We start from the raw sequence: 17,784 nt of genomic DNA on the forward strand, positions 1-17,784 counted from the left end.
ATTCTCCCACATTTGGTTCACAAACTGAAATACGAAAACGGGGGAAGAAAACAGAATTAAAGCGACACAAGCGACTGCACAGCTTCCGCCCCCCTTAAGTTTACGATCAATTTGATGCACGAACTCGTTTTAAAGCTTGCGAGAACTGCAATTGGATTGGATTGGAGAAACTTTATTTATGCCTGCAGTTGGGCGCTCGCGCGCCCCGACGAGGGCCTACGTCATCCTCGAAGTTGCCGTTACTCGGCGCGGGTCTCCGCTCGCCGTTGCCGGCTCGCTGGGTCCGTGCCTTTCGAGCTGCGAGAACTGCAAGAACGTACGCGTATGTACACCATAACCACGAATAGGCACATTTTCCTGTAAAGCGTGCACCACTGCACTTACACTACCTATGTGGGGAAGCTTCCGTCCTGTGACAGCTCAGGAGCTGAAACGCGATTGGTTTGATTAGGTTTAACGCTCCGCAACTACATATAGGTTAAAAATGCGTTGTAGCGGTGGCCTGCTGATTAAAGGCAAACTGCAACGAAATTTCTTTTTGGGTAAATTAGTTATAAACGAGTAGTATACAGGGTGTCCAACTATCATGCACCAAGATTTAAAGATATGCAAATGCCACGTAGCTGGTCAGAACCAAGGGAATGTTGTTTGCCGTCGCTTGGGGATACTCATATTATTTTTTGCATTCCGCCTAATTACATAGTCACAATTAACAAATCAATTAATCAACTTTACAAATATCATAATTAGATGAAAGTGCCAATGACAAAACTGTAGAGCAACATGAAAAATTCCCGATACAGCTTTCTGTTGCTCAATACGTGCCACATAAAAGTGTTTTTCCGAGCGTGAAAGCAGCCCGCGAAGCCACGCCGAGTGTCTTGAGCCGACAGTCGCATGGAAGCTGCCGAGGATGACGAGCGATACTACCGCAGCCTTCATACTTCATACCAGCGTGCAGGCTGCGGTAGAATCACTCGTCATCCTTGGTAGCTTCCGCTACATCGCGATGCTATTGCCGACCAAGCAGCTCGCTGGCGAAAAAATATCCGGGATGTGCACGTGGTAGTGAAAAGTCGTGAGGCCTTTGCCGCTACGACCGCTAATAGGTCACGAGATGACGATACCTGCAGCCTCTGCACTGTATTGCGCAAAATAGAAACAGGATTTTCTGATTCATTCATCAAATAAAAGTATGTTGACGTAGTATGCATCTGTTTGTTCTTCCCTTGATACCCTCGACGATTCGACATTCAGCTAGTTTGGACATATTGTTCAGTCCCGTGAAATCCAAATTAAAGAGGTTTTCATCATCATCATCATCATCATCATCATCATCATCATCATCATCATCATCAGCCTATTTTTATATCCACTGTAGGACGAATGCCTCTCCCAGCGATGTCCAATTACCCCTGTCTTGTGCAAGCCAATTCGAACCCACACCTGCAAATTTCTTAATTTCATTACCCCATCTAATTTTCTGCCACCCTCCACCACACTTTCCTTCCCTTGGCATCCATCCTGTAACTCTAATGGTCTGCCAGTTATCTGCCCTACAGATTACATGGCCTACCCAGCTCCATTTTTTTTCTCAAGGTCAATTAGAATATCGGCTATCGACGTTTTCTCGCTCATCCCCACCGCTCTCTTCCTGTCTTTTAACGTCACTTTTATCATCTTTCGTTCAATTTCTCTTTGCGTGGTCCTCAACTTGATGTAAGCCTTATTTGTTAACCTACGAGTTTCTGCCCCATATGTTAGTACCAATACAATGCAATTATTGTACTTTTCTCTCCAAGGATATTGGTGGGCTCCCGCTCATGATTTGGTAATATCTGCCGTATATGCACCAGCCCTTTTTTTTATTCTGTATATTTCCTTCTCATGATCAGGGTCTCCTATGAGTAACTAAAATGAATGTATTCCTGCAGATCAGGAATTATTGTTCTCTTGGCTACTGGACATTACCTTTGTTCTTTGCATATTATTCTTCAACCCTCTCCCTACACTGTCTCGAATAAATCATCAATCATTTGTTGCAGTTCGTCCCCAGTATTGCCAAACAGGGTAATGCAATTTGCAAACCAAAGGTAGTTGAAGTATTCACTGTTGAGCCAATTTCCTAATCATTCCCAGTCTAAAATCTTGAATACTTCTTCCAAGCATCCAGTGAATAGCATTGGAGAGATTGTGTCTCCTTGCCTGGCCTGTTTCTTCATAGGTATATTTCTACTTTTCTTGTGGAGAAGCATGGTGGTTGTGGAACCTTTGTAGTTCTTTCCCAAGATATTCACATATGCCTCCTGTACTCCTTGATTACACTCTTTCTTTTCTCTTTCCTCCCCTCCTTTCTTTAGAGTAGGCAGGCGTTGTGCCTCTTCCGGTGGCAGCTGCCAGCCTGCTCCTCACTTTCCCTTTCCTGTCAAATGTATATATGATTTCAAAACAAATAATAATAATTATGCAATGCCTCCATAACTGCTGGTGCCTCTACTGAATCAAATGCCTTATCGCAATCTATGAAAGCCGTATAGAGAGGTTGCTTGCGCTACGCAGATTTCTCAATTATCTGATTGATGATTTGGACGTGATCCACAGTAGAATCATGGCTGCTGGATTAAATTTAAAAAAAAAAAAGGTGCAGCTTGTTGTGTGCATCGAAAATGGTGTGATCCACCAGTCGGGGACTGCTATCTGGGATTCACATAGAAAATGCGTCAGGAACATGCTTGAATGCCATAGCCCGACGCGTCCAATCACCGCCAGCTAGCGCTGTTTGGCCCAGCCAAGTGGCCAAGAATGCAACTTTGGCTGTCACGTTCGCTCCCATTTCAGCCTGCCTAATGTGGCCGGCTGGACTTTCTTTTCTTCTTCTTTTTTTTTATCAAGTGGCCGTGGTAGAATATCCCTTCCTGAAGCCAGCCTGTTCTCTTGGAAACGATATTGGTGAATATTTTATACAATACCGAAGCAAGCTAACAGGCTTATAATTCTTCAATTCTTTTAAGTCTCCCTTCTTATGGATTAGTATAATGTTGGCATTCTTCGAGCTCTCTGGTATACTTGAATTGGTGAGGCACTGCATATAAAGGGCCGTACAAGCTTCTCGCACACAATTCTGCTTTGCTTGCTTGCTACTTTCCAATTTGTTATTTGGCCAGCCTCATCATCTTTGCGTTGATTTAAAAGGATGCACTGTGCTGTGTAGTATCCCACATCTTTTCTTCAGTGAAGACAGTATCGTATGTGAATCTGTTAGCATACCGTTCCCTACTTTCATTACTGCCATGCTCTGGTGCCCCGGAAACTTGAAAGTAGTTCTTTACCCTTTACAAGTGCTTCATTTGCTTGGACGTCTAATTGTTTTATCTAAATGCATGTGTCAATGTACAAAATCCTTATTTGTCTTGTCACCAAATGGGCTCTGCAAAAACAATGTATTTGATGTTGCTTCATAAACGATAAAATATTTGATATTGTTAAACCTTAACAGAACAAAGTTGGTAAAATTGGTAAAGTTGGTAAACTAGTAAAATCATTGGTGGATTTTTTTTATGTGGGAGGGGCCGCAAGATTTGCCAAATTATTGGGCAATCTGAAACAGCAAATTTAGATACGAAAAAAAAAATCATTTTCAATTCAATTCAACACCTCACGCCGTGTTGACAATATTTTCACATCAGCGGTACGAAGCGAAGCCAGCCATGCTTTTGCATGCACTCTGCTCCTATGGCTGATAGCATCATCCGCAATGGGAGGACGCTATCATGAAAAGTGCTGGCAGTGGGGATAGAATGCTTCGTCTGACTCTGACTTCAATGCGTCTCCGAAACTCTAAATTACACAACACTCAGTACTGAAGGCGTGGTAAGACAGCACAGATGATGCCACACTATCTCACCATGCCCACTCTTTGCACATGCGGTAGATTATCGTTAAAACAGGGTGTGTGGGCTGCGTATGTGCTCGGCTGCTCTGACGGCCTTGAAATGCCATGGCTAGGCTAGAAAACGAGACATGCGCAAACCTGTTTCCCACTAATACCCTGAGTGTGCTTGACTGCGTCACCACGAGCTCGCGCCCCTTCCCCTTTTCCCTTTGTGCAGGAAGGTAGTGCTAATCAAACTGCCATCTGTCTTGGTCACCCTCGTACACTTTCACTCATATCCAAAGCATACATTGTGTGGGGAACAATAGGATCTTATCACACTTGAACTTTACATGGAACATGATGCTGCTTCGCATTGTTGGTCGCTTTTGGTCGTGTGGCGCACAATAATTTCGAGGTGTGTTCACAAGCAGCTGCTTGTGATTCAACCATTTGGCCATCTGAGCCTGCGGAAGTGGTATTCCTTTGCGGCGGCAGTGAAATTTTGTTATATTGAAATTGTGTATAAACACACTTCGTTATAGTGGGGTTCATGGTGTTCCATGTACAAGAAGTTATAAAAAAGTTAATTATATTGTGAATCTTATTACATTTAAGTTCGTTATATAGAATTTTAGCTGTTGTATTAAATTTTATATTCTGGGGGGGGGTTGTTTTTCTCAAATATTCAGATCCTATAAGATTCTGAAATTTTGCTATTCTAACACCCCTATTATTTTGTGAACTAATCTAAGAGTCAAAGGTTAATAAGGCTTTCTGCTATCATGGCTTGGTGCAAAAATACACAGAACCATGTATGACCAAAAGCCACACCTGCATACATCATGTACAAACTATGTATACTGACACGTGTACTTGTCTTTATCGGGCGACCAAGTTTCGCCACCTAACAAATGTAATCGTACAGCGCGGGACGCGCCTGCATGTATCCGAAGTTTCTGGAAAGTTATCGATGCTTCTATCCGGCTGTCTGTTGTCGCTGAACCCTGTGTTATCTGATTTCATCGCGTGACGCGAATGGTGTAGAACTTTGTGGAAGGCACGCGGGTCCGAACGATTAGTAGGGAACATTCGACGACTGCAGTATAAAAGCCGACGCGCTTGACTCGCTGATCAGATTATCGACGATCGCCGACTGTGTTCGCCGCTATCGTTGTGCTTTAAGTGTAGCCTGTTTTGTGGGCACAGGTTCGCCCAATAAAAGCTAGTTTTGTCCTTCACAGTACTGCTACTGTATTCTTTAACGTCACTACCACGTGACATCTGGTGGAGGTGCTGGGTATCTCCAGCGCGCCGAAGAAGCCCGACAGCTCGCCCGCCTGCGGATCAAGAACCAACAGAGGACTGACAGCCGACACTACAACCTCCGACGACGCTTCGTCGAGTACCAGCCCGGCGACCGCGTTTGGGTTTGGACACCGATACGCCGACGAGGACTGAGTGAGAAACTATTGCGCCGCTATTTCGGACCATACAAGGTCATTCGACGTATTGGCGCACTGGACTATGAGGTCGTGCCAGACGGAATTTCGCATTCACAGCGGCGCCGCGCACGATCTGAAGTGGTCCACGTGGTGCGTCTGAAACCCTTTTACGCATGCTGACGAACTTCCTTATTTTGTTGTTTCTTTGCTACGGGTGTTTTTCTTTATTAATTTCGTTTGTTTGCAGCATCGGGCCGATGCTTTTTAAGAGGGGGGTATTGACACGTGTACTTGTCTTTATCGGGCGACCAAGTTTCGCCACCTAACAAATGTAATCGTACAGCGCGGGACGCGCCTGCATGTATCCGAAGTTTCTGGAAAGTTATCGATGCTTCTATCCGGCTGTCTGTTGTCGCTGAACCCTGTGTTATCTGATTTCATCGCGTGACGCGAATGGTGTAGAACTTTGTGGAAGGCACGCGGGTCCGAACGATTAGTAGGGAACATTCGACGACTGCAGTATAAAAGCCGACGCGCTTGACCCGCTGATCAGATTATCGACGATCGCCGACTGTGTTCGCCGCTATCGTTGTGCTTTAAGTGTAGCCTGTTTTGTGGGCACAGGTTCGCCCAATAAAAGCTAGTTTTGTCCTTCACAGTACTGCTACTGTATTCTTTAACGTCACTACCACGTGACAATATTCAGCAAGTTTTTAAAGTGCTACTACTCTTTATCGTAACAGCAGCATGTCACATGTGTATGAATATGACATGAGAGGGTGTTCATGACGACCCAAAAAAAAGAGATAATAAAATGTGTTATGTCTACAATGCCAACAAACATTGTGCAATGCAGTTGTATCCGCAAGTCTTACAGAGTTAGGGGACTACAGGACATGAACGGGTGTATCCACTCACCGCCCCGGAGAAAGTGGTCAGCAGTCTTCTTGCGCAGCGTGTCCACCTCCTGGTCATCCGTGGCAGCCCACTCAAGTGCCAAGCGCCTGCCGTACAGATGGGTGCTGTGGCACAGGGCCTCAAACGCACGCTGCGTGAATGAGGGACACAGTGCAACGTCCTCTCGGTTAAACGGACAAGAATGAAATGAAGCAGGTGCTACCAGAAGTGATCTGAAGGCACCCCCTTACTCTAGACCATTTGTCCACTCAACACTCCACTTCGACAGAAGAAAGTGCAATAGATGGTAGCGCCCCTAGGGTGCCTAGAACCGGGAGATATGAAAGCTGGCCGCTCCAAGACTGGCATTCCCGCCGCAGTGCAGCCGCCGTCGCAGGCGCTGGTGGCTGCTCGCAGTGTCTGTGGCATTGCACTTGCGCTGTGCACTGCTTGCTTTTCGCATGTGTAAGTTACGTCTACATTAAACAACAATATTGGCCCTTCGCGATATACGCCCATAGCACTCAACAACCACCGACCGCGGTGTCAGCTCGAACCTTAAGCCAGCAAAATTATCAAATAATAATGCAACCATTCTTCAATCAAGCATACATTGACAGTGCCACATCTTTATTACAAGTGTTGCAATTGCAAAATGGTCTCTACAAGTCTAAATATTTAATTTATCGATGTAGTTAAGGAGAGTAGCTCTAGCATGTTTCAATGGGAGGGTATGTATCTTTCGCTAATATTGTTTTGTTTCATTGCTCTGAAATAAGTGTGTACTTTACTGCAGCATTCATTGACATTTATCTAATTAGTGTGAATGACTGTGTCCATTAATGCATTAATTTTTCTCAGTGCAACCTTGAGCGGCATGTAATGTCCTGCAATCGTGGAGCCAGTATATATGCTCAATCTTGCAGAGAAATTGAGACCACACTTTGTTTCAAGGCTTTAAAAGCAACAGTTTAATTACCCGTGAGTCTTAGGTGGATGTTGCCTTAAAGGGACTGACAACCAATTTTGATGGTACCCACTTTTTTTTAGTGCAATGGAAATCTTACCGGCCAGAGCGTCTAATCATGAAGTAGTAACGTGGAAAACGCCGTGGAACATTCTTTATCAGAATTTTTCGATCTGCAGTGAGGATGAAGTCGTTCACTGGAAGCATGCTGAAAACTGTGCTAGGTGAGTGCGATAGCGATTATAGGCTGGCACTGGTGGGAGGCAGACAACAAGTGCGGCCGTAGGTGTGAGAAATTGTTATTTTGTTTATCGAGTCGACCTTCCTGCGATTAATGTTTTCCAAAGTATTAAAATATTTCTGCGATAATAGCTACGTGTCTTTGTGGTTTCCCGTCCAACTTCGTTGCTATTTGACTAGACAAAATGAAACCAAGCGCATCGAAAACGAAACGACGCTATTACACGTGATACGTGGTTCGTGGTGCTGTAGCCAAGCGTGCACTTCTGATTTCCGATGCTGTCTCTCGAAGACCTGAGCGAGCTGGAACAAAGGCTTTTAGCTCGCATGCATGCTCAGAATTTAGATCCTTACGAAGTGGCACCCGAACTTCATGCTTCGATGGATGAAAGCGGCAGTGGGAGCGACAAATCTGACTTGCACGATAGGCCACCGTCCCCGCCACAAGCAGCACGCCTAGAGAATGCCGATTGATAAAAGCTCACTCACACTAGACCAACCCGACACCGATTTCGGTCTGCCGACTGTCGGTGACAGTGTTTCTTTCCTTTGTGTCGGCGCCTCTGTCACACTGTACCGACGCCGACAATCGGCCGACGGTCGGCGGAGAGCTTGGCATCAGTACAGTGTGACAGAGGCGCTGTCAAGAAGGTAAAAAGCGCACCAATTTACGGCACAACTCGTCAATGGCACCTTGTATCACAGGAAGATTGTAAAACTCTGGGTACTTGCAAACTCGCGCAATACCTGCATGCTTAAAACAGCATGTGTGCCGCCATGCATGTGGGACGATGCAAGTGCCGTTCGTTAGTGTGGAATTTCTTTACTTCACTATACACATAGAGTAAAGTGCAAGTGTCTAATAATATACTAACTGCAATTTTAAGAAATAATTGTACTGTACTTAATGACAGCCGACTTACATACAGTAATCTCTTGGCCACATTTCGAAGTATCAAGATTTCACCGCCAGGCCTCGCCACTTACTGGTTTTTCCGACTTTCTTTGCCAGTTTAAAATTATATTTCCTAATGAACAGCGTACTGGATTCTATCGCTATAAATCATGGTAATTTCATTTCCATCAATGTCTCCCAACACATTCGGGCCAATTGTCAGTGCCTTTAAGCTACGCAAGAATTCAGCATATGTTTGATGACCACTTCTGCGGCCTCAATGGGAAGTAGCATTACACCTTCCTGTTGAGTCTAATTTTACCATAGAATGTCCTCTACAAGTGCACACACTGCTGAATTCTCTTGTAGAGCTCTGTCAGCCAGCCTGTACCCACTCACAAATTGCTCTTTCTAGGCTGGCGCACGAAAATGGGACACTCCTTTTCTGGCAATGATTTCCAGCCCGAATTGCATTCGGGCACAAAACACCATCGCCGAGTGTGTGTGTGTATTGCTTTTGTTTTTTTCTGATGGCATCCTTAATAATTAGGGCATACCTAAACATGAGGGAGCTTTGCGAAAGAATGCGGAATGGTAACCCATGAATGTAATGACTCCGGTTCTATCTATCTCTTCCTTACTTCTTTTACATGAATATAGTGGAACCTCAAACGGAACGGGACCTCAAGGGACCATATAGTGGAACCTCTTTAAACGGAACCTCAAGGGACCAGGGAAACTGGTTCCATTTATCAGGAGTTCCATTTACTGAGAGACAAAGCTGAATACAAAACCAACCAACCATGAGGGTGTTGTTCCGTTTAGGAAGCAGTTCTGTTCAAGCTATTTCCGTTTATTGAGATTGCACTGTACTAGAATGCCTCTGCATAGCTCAGCTGCTGGGCAGCCGGCTACTCCCCTGAGCGCAGCACCCTATCTCGACCTGGCGGAGGACGCTCACCTGGCGACACCTCCGGGCAATGGAAATGCTCCACGCTCTTCACGCCTTCTAGTTCTAGCCACCCTTGTGCTGCCCTCGACAGAAATGGTCACGGCGCTTCACTGACACAGCAATTCTTGAGAAGCGTAGCATTTTCTTCTTCAGTCGAGGGGTGGTGCTGTGCTCAACTCAGTGAAGTGGAGGAAGAGGTTCGAGTCGAGAATCATTGGAGAATACAGGGGTTAGTAAGCAGAAAAGGTTTGTAGTGCAAGGCAGGGATAAAGACAAGAAAATACGAGCAGGAGCGCAGACTTCTAACTTGCTAATGTTTGCAATAAGAATGGATTACCAACTATCCCAGTTTGTGACATTTAGAGGGATGATGCACACCTAAATAAAACAAAAGAACTGACGAACTGCTTCATATTCCTTGCATTTTAAACAGTAACAGCACAAAGTTTAAGTTGGCATTACAGATCAATTTAGTACTATATATCAATAACGCATAAGCAGGCCAGTGTGTTTCTAAGGGCTCAATCCCACGACACACTCAAAACGATCCCAGAGGGACTTTAATGGGCTGGATCTCACTGGAATGTTTTGCAAACTGACCAACTGCTGGGAGTGATGTAACTGATTGAAGCCACTTCAGAGCACCTTTTGAAAAAGCTAAAACCTCACCTGGTATTAGCAAAGAACCAGCCTTTTGGATAAGTTACCCGGCACACATTTTGCACACAAACATTTAGTCCAGATAGAGCAGTACATATTGCCATTTTCTCCAACGAGAATCCACATATGCACATGAACTTGCTGGCTTAGGATATCCGAGAAGTAGAACTCAATTCTTTCTCTTCATTTTCCCGTGGAGAGCCGTAATTTTCTTCCAAACTACGACCCATGGCCACCTTCCGTCCACTTTCCCAAGACAATTCATAGTGGTGCATCTTTCAAAGAAGCTTCCCCCCAGAGGTTTAGTTGCAGTGTCCAAGACAAAAAGCAAATTGCAGTACTCGGCTACCGCAGCACTTGACTACATTGCTGCTCAGGGATTACACAGGTGTGCTCACTTGAGAAAACCATCTTCAAGTTTGGAGAGTGCTTGACGGATCTGCCATCACACTCTTGCAGCCTATGCTGTTGTGGCGCAGTTTCATGTGAGTTTGCACACACAACAGTCATCATGATCTACCGACATTGTAATCAAATTCGTGGTGTTTTTTCAGAATGATTCTCATGCATCAGTGCAAGTGGAACTTGAATGCTAGCCGGCATATTTTCACATGCCGCCAGCTGTTTCTACGTGTACAAATGCTCCACGAGTGCTCTCACTCCACAAGTCGTGCGGCGAGACAATGTATGGCAAGAAGGCATAGGAATAAAGTTCGTTTTACTGCATTCCTTTAATCACACAAATGCCGCTGATATCCTATTTAGCGAAATTTGAGAAACTGATATTTGGAAATCTTTGCAGAAAATTAACTAAAAGAAGCTTGCATAAAATTAGAACCAAAGGACATAAAAAAAAAAAATTTACGAGTAATACAGTATACGTACGAGTCTTCATCACTGTACCTTGAAGGATAATGAGTTTTTTTAATTTCTGGTCCATGACCCAACTCTCATTTTAAGGATGCGGCATGCAGACTTAGATCTTCCCGCAGTTCGCAACAGAGAGTAAGTACGCTGTGGGTGAAGCAAGGCAAGCTGTGCTCACCTTGGCATCATTTTTGGTGAGGAAGTCAACAAAGCCAAAGCCCCGATGACGTCCACCAGCAGCAAGCTTCGTGGGTAACCGGACAGATCGCAGGGTTCCAAACACGCTGTGCAGTAAAAAAAAAAGGTGCTTCCTTTTAATTTATACCCGCTTTTACTGACAGTCACAGTTTCCACGCTTTCAGTCCTACTTTGTAAGCATGGGCCTTTTCCAATCCTAAGCAGTGACCGGCCACAGTGTTAGCAGTATATACATAAAAAAAAGAACAACCGGTCCTCGGTCAACTAGGATTAAATCTTGGATCAGGTAATGTTTCAGTGCTTGACAGTGCCATATAACATAGCCGACCAAAAGAAAAAAACACACACAAAGCAAGGACTACATAGTTGCTTTATGTACAGCTAGAATGTACAGTACAGTAGAAACTGGTTAACGTGATCCTTGCTAATTTGGAAAGTCGAATAATATCGACTCTGTGACCTGATGTCATCTCACGACAAAAAAATAAAGCAAAGAAAACCACTTGTCCTTGTATTTTAACTTTCTGAATGCGCGAACCTATGAAAAACACGAAGTACGTTACATTAAACACATAAAAGAATGTGACTGCATTTTCCTGTGAGCAGACGACCTTCCCGTCAAGTTTTCAAGCCTTTTGCTCAGCCACCATCTTGACTGGACAGAAAAGTAACCTGTAATATGCTGTAGTATTTGCAAAGCTGTCTTCTTTGACTGATTCATCAGAATCAGAATGAGACTTAAAAAGCCACTGACCACTTAGCCATCTACTTTGTCGTGTATGGTGAATACTGGAACCTAGCCTCAATCAAAAACACTGCACCAACGTGCATGTGGGTTGCCTACCTGAAGAGCTCCTTCACCTCTTTCTCGTTGGCCTGAAAAGGGATGTTGCGCACCAGGATCTTGCTGCCTTCCTTGCCGAGATCCGTCACCTTTTTGCGCTGGGCGGCGGCCACATCCCTGCACCAACAGTCAGTTTGGGGTTGGGTGCACTGTCGCATTCATTGCCCACTTGCCCCCATGTGATTTTTAACGCCTGCGTGGGGTGTCTGGTTGCACATAAGGCCTGTGACATCAGACACAGGCCTAAAACAAATGAAAGACGTTATGAGGCCGTGCTTTCTGACCTAACACGATGCGTGTGTGCACACATATATATGTGTATAAATGTGTACATAAGTGTATACTATAGTACGCCGTATTTATATGATTTTAACATGCCCTCGAATCTAAATGCATATACAATTTTAGTGGGCTTATCAGAAGAAAATAAATGTGCCCCTCAATTTAATAAGAACCTGAATGTAGTATGCGCCTGTATAATACAGCCGAAACCACTTATAATGACACCGTTTTAACACTATATAGGTTATAACAATGAGAAGCTGCTGCACCGTCGACTTTTGCATGTTTTCCATGGTGAAATAACACGCTTACTACAATGCCCCGATGCCGCATTATCGGTTATAACGATGAAGTTTGGCTGCTGGGTGTCCGAGCCAAAGAGTAGTGAAATGCGAAATCCTTGAAAAGAAAGAAAGAAAATGAGAAATTTGAGTCGCTGCACGATGGGCAGCTGCTCTAACAGCCACCGCGAGCTAATTTTCTAGCCATCTCCGCGTGCCTCTCTCCTGTCGCCCTTCCCCCCCCTCTGAACACGAATGGGCTGCGTGCACAGCTCGGCTGCGCCCACAGCTCTACTCCGAAACACGAATGGACCGCGCCAACTGCGCTGCTCGCAGGTTGCTCGCTGCCTCCTCATTCAGCGCAGTTCTGCTAACAGCTTAATTGCTCGCATTGGTCTTCGTTGTCTGCGTTGAAATCGTTCCTGGCCACGTGGCATCTCGCCGCCGAAATGGAAGATGGCTGATCTGCCCGATGATCATCGGCAATGCACGATGTTGCCGGTAAAAAGAAAGCGCGCGATTGTAGATTTGGAAACTAAATGCTCCTAACTGATGAGGCGATCGTCGTGACGGCTTGCATCAAATAGCGACGGCGACCGCGACGACAGCAGCGATGACGCGGTAAGGCAGGCTGCCTCAACGTTGTCTTCACAGGAGGCCCGGTAGATGATTAAGTTGCTTCGGGACTTCATTTTCACGAGGAACTTTCCACTGCACTACGTGGAGCACCTGGATGCCTTGGAGAACGATGCAAGCAAGCTTTGCGTAAAGCATGCAAGGCTGATGGACGTAGGGTTTTCTTGTGCAAGCCAGTGAGAAGAACGTGGCGAGATGCTTGTGGCGATATCGCCTCAGCGTTTCTTCTGGATTTCTCAAGCTGACAGGCTGCCTTGGCCGCCTTCTCGCAATATTTAAAAGGCCCCTTCTGAGGCCACCAAAGCGATGCCTCGGCGGTACTCGCATGTCGCTTGCCACCCGTGACCCCTCTCTGAAGTTGTTATAGCAGTGCAATTCTTTAACGCCGACAGCTGCGGCTTGTTACACGCGATCGGAGTGCCCAGGATGTAGTTTGACGAGTGAACGCAATCAGCAGCCGGATGGAGGAAGGTGGTGGGGAGGGGCACTGGCCTCCCTGCCATTATAGTTTTCTCACAACAGCTCAGCCGTCCCCCTATTTAGATTTTTTTCATGCAATCCGGTTATAACAATATATAACCCGGAATATTGTTATAAGCTGGTTTGACTGTATTTCGAATCTCTGTAGTAACCCTGTAGTAACTAAGCGTGAGCACTGCTGACCAGACTGCAGCAAGGCACTCACTCTTTGGTGGTGGCCCTCACGGACTTCTTGAGCTCGAGAGCATGTCCGTCCAGCTTGGAGTGTTGCAGCTGCTTGAGCGCCTGTTTTGCTGCCTGTCGCTGCTTGAACTGCACAAAGCCATAGCCCATGGACAGAAGCTGGCCTGTAGGAGAGAGTAAGGACACACTCAGCTGTTTCTGGCTCTGGGTGTATGATGTCGAAAGATCTTGCACATGGCAGCAATTGTAAGAGCCCATTACCTTCACTCATCATCGCAAGATACTTGAGAACACTGCAATAACATACACACAAAGACCCAAGTTGTGCAGATTGTAACGCACATTATTGAAGTACATTCCACTAGGAGTGATACGGATTCTGGAAACCGCATCAAAAATGGCATGTCTATTTCAAGGCATTATAGAACACGGTTCTTCATTTTACAGCAAGCAAAGGATGCGTACGATAATGTGAAGGCCATGTTTCATTAGGAGTCATAACTAAAAGAACACTGATGATGAATGCTTATTGCATTTGAAATACTCTGAACTCCTGTCAAAAGCCTTATGTGTTTTTCCATTACATATAGACAACATTATAATAAATTTCATGGCAAAAAAAAAGTATCAAATGCAATTTCTCCCAGATGCACTAAAAGGTAGGGGTGCGCAAATACTACTCGATTTCCAATCAAACAGTAAACGTACGAATAATTCAATTTGCGAATTGGAGATCTAGTATACGGTTTTTAGAATATTCGGTATGTTCGACGAATGACCCGGCTGTTGTCGGTGCCTTGATGTGTGAGCGTTCCCACAGTGTGCAATATCTATCAATCCACAGTTTGGTCGGGATTTTGGTGTTCCTTCTGTCCCACGCAAACAGATGGAACAACAAAAGCAGCTCACGTGGAAAGCACAGTAGCATGTGTAGAGATCAGACCAATTAGCCACCAGAAGAGATTCTGATCTATCGGATACGTGAGTTCTGTGTTCCCGCATGCAGACTCGTGCAGTTCGGAGCTTTTTGCCCCCATGCGAGCACACAGAAGAACTTGGCATACATGCTCACGGTAGATGCCATCTGGCCGACCGTGGACCTGAATGCCGCTTCAACGGCCATCAATCTAACTCGTATGTGTGATATGGCCACCGATTGCTGACGAGCCACCTGCAGGAACATATTAGCGACAAGCTTTCTGTGATGGCTTGTGGCCTGTTATCACATCAGCCAGCGGCAAATTTTTGTCACGGTCACACCATTGGCCACACTTTCTAGTCCGTTAGGCCCAACTCAAGCTGCATTGTCGGGTGTAGGCAACTCAAGTTACAGTTCCGTATCAAATCAACGCAGGTCCATTCACAGGGGTCGCACAATCCTTACAAAGCCAACAAACTGCCTCACCAAGGAAAGCGAGCATGCAGGATGGCCACTTTTCACAGCCATCATCTTTCATCATCAGCCATCATCTGAAACGCACATACTATATTTGGTATTCGCACACCCCTATTAAAAAGCCCACTTACTTCTTATCTAAACAATGTTAATATTGATGGAGTTGCAGCACACAGTAACTTGCGGACCAGGAAATTCACAAGTTCCTTACCTGGATTTTTGGTGTCCTTCTCCTTTGCAATGGTGACTTCATGAACAGGGCCACACTGCTCAAAATGCTGCATTAAGAGAAAAGAAACATGCTGTAAGCACAGCAATGGGCATTAGCCTGAAAAATGCTGCTGCACCTAAGGCACATCCTGAAGTCCTACTGCATCAGCAGTTTTATGAGGGCCGATCCAAATGTTTTTGGGAACGTGCTATACAGCTTCCATGGAGGGTGACGCACTGCTCCACTGCTAGGTGGTTCCTCTAGTATCAGTAATGAGTAATAAGCCAATGTGGATGTTCATGTTCTGGTGGTAACAGTATCCACTCACAACAAGCACTTCTGTATAATGATACGTTGATGACATATTGCATTGGTCTCGATGATGCTGCTCGGAAAAAAAAAAAAAAAAAAAACTTGTGTGAAGCTTTGTTTACCACTGAGAAAGACGGCAGCAAGGACCCACCAAATGCTACAGCAAGCACTCGAAGATAAAGTTATGGGCTGCAGCCAAACTTACAAGTGCTCAAAACCACTGACCTAGAACTGGTACAATGATTGACAGAAATGTGGCTGAAGTCCATGAAATATTTGTGCAGGCTAGCACATAAACATCCACAAGCTTTCCAAAGCCTTTCAGCTGTCATGCAGAAGCTGCCACCAAATTTTGACAAATAATTTGGAATGTGCTACATTGCAGCAACATTTCCTCCCATCCTCCTCACTACTGAACAAAAAGAGCATCAAGTGTGTGCATGGAACAGAAAGAACTTTTACAGAATGATGAGCACTTCATTTTAAAGATAACTACTGGTGATAAAACGGCTGTACAACTATGGCCCTGAATCAAAGCAGTAGTGATCTCAGTGGAAAGACGAATTCTCCAAGACAGAAGAAAGCATGTCAGGTCGAAGGCTGCATGGAGAGTGCTGATCGCCTTTTTTTACTTTGAAGATCTTACTCACGCTGAATTTGTGCCTAAAGGGCAAGAAATTAATGGAGCATCTCTGTGCAATTTCTTGTGGTACCCTAGAAAAAAAAAAGCATCAGGGAAAAAATTTTTGGGATACTTTAATCTTGAAAACGCATTGGCCAGTCCCTCGCTCACTGTGCCTTGGTTTTTGGCACCCGAGAAGATGGCCGTTGTTGCAAACATACCGTATTTACTCGCATAATGATCGCACCTTTTTGTCAAAAAAACTGATGCGAATTCAAGGGTGCGATCATTACGTGGGTTAAATTTCCCGTGAAAAGAAAAAAAATTTTTCATCCCGCGTTTGCTGCGGGATGACAACAGGTCAACAAATAGGCGGCTGCCGCTGTATGTAGTGCGGGACACAAAAACAAAAATGGCGGCCGGCGGAGCAAGCCAAACGTGGCGAACACGATTTTGTTTCTTCTCGTGAGTACATTACGTGCATTGAAACAGTTTCTTTCGCATTAGTAATTAACAATATTGTTAATATCGGCAAGTTTGCGGCAATAACGTAACCATGTCCACTTTGAGGGGACAGAAACAGATGGGCGCGCTTAGCTGCCAGTGACATAGAAACACATGGCGGGCATGCAGCAGAAACTGCGGCATTTATCTTCACTACTGACCTAATATGGCATGTTTCCGCTAAGGGTGGGCGAATATCTTAGCTGTGTTACAAGTGTCGGCATATGAATGGGTACACTTCTAACGTATCAGTGTAAACATGGCTACTATTGCTGCCGCTTGCGGTTTGTTGCGTGCCCACGAGTGCAGACGAGAAGAATCGAAAGGCGCCTTTGTTGTTGTTGATGACCACAACCATTATAAAGCCTACACATAATAAAGGCAAGTTTGGTTGTAGCTTCTTTTTGTCATGGAAGTGCGGAAAAGTGATGAAAGGAATGAAATGGGGCATCTGCTTAAGCATGTTTGGTGCGTGCAGACAGCTTGGTTTGTCTTGAAGAGTCGTTCACGTAGCATTCGACAGATAGTAAGCGCGATCATTATTAGCTAGACTTGGCACACCACATATTGCTGCGGCAAGTTCGGGGTGCGATCATTACACGAGTGTGATCATTATGGGAGTAAATACGGTACTTTATTTTAAAAACTTAACTCCCTGCAATTATTTTCTCTTTCCCAAATGGAAGAGAAATAGATTTGAGACAGTAGTTTAGATTCAGAGTAACACCTGATGAAGTGGAGGGCATGGTTCATGCACAAAACACTCTCAATGAGTGCTTCCAAGCATTCAAATCTTTCTGAGACATGTGAATTGACACATAAGTAGAGTACTTTGAAGGAGACAGTGTGAGACTATATCAATAAGTTTATTGGTTGCATTTAAAGGAGTCTCCATAAGTGAATTCCAGGCACTGTAGGATTTGACATTGTAATTTTATGCACCCATAACCTGTACCAAAAAATTTTGGGAATTCTTTGTGTCAGCTTCAACTGAACCTACTTTTGTTAACATGATGGAAATCAGAAATAGTGGGAAGGACG

At 44.9% G+C, this 17,784-nt stretch overlaps 1 protein-coding gene across 1 annotated transcript in view; it reads right to left on the minus strand.

Annotated features, from left to right (window-relative positions):
* The window catches only part of LOC126524532 (probable RNA-binding protein 19), a 119,306-nt gene that overhangs the window by 41,048 nt on the left and 60,474 nt on the right, over window positions 1-17,784 (minus strand). The window contains exons 22-26 of the mRNA XM_050172830.3: window positions 15,306-15,372; window positions 13,721-13,862; window positions 11,837-11,953; window positions 10,973-11,078; window positions 6,235-6,364 (exon numbers count right to left, since the gene is read on the minus strand). Coding sequence (XP_050028787.2) covers window positions 6,235-6,364; window positions 10,973-11,078; window positions 11,837-11,953; window positions 13,721-13,862; window positions 15,306-15,372 — 562 coding nt within the window. The remainder of the gene's footprint in view (window positions 1-6,234; window positions 6,365-10,972; window positions 11,079-11,836; window positions 11,954-13,720; window positions 13,863-15,305; window positions 15,373-17,784) is intronic.

Source organism: Dermacentor andersoni, chromosome 3 (genome assembly GCF_023375885.2).
Source record: "Dermacentor andersoni chromosome 3, qqDerAnde1_hic_scaffold, whole genome shotgun sequence".
NCBI lineage: Eukaryota > Metazoa > Arthropoda > Arachnida > Ixodida > Ixodidae > Dermacentor > Dermacentor andersoni.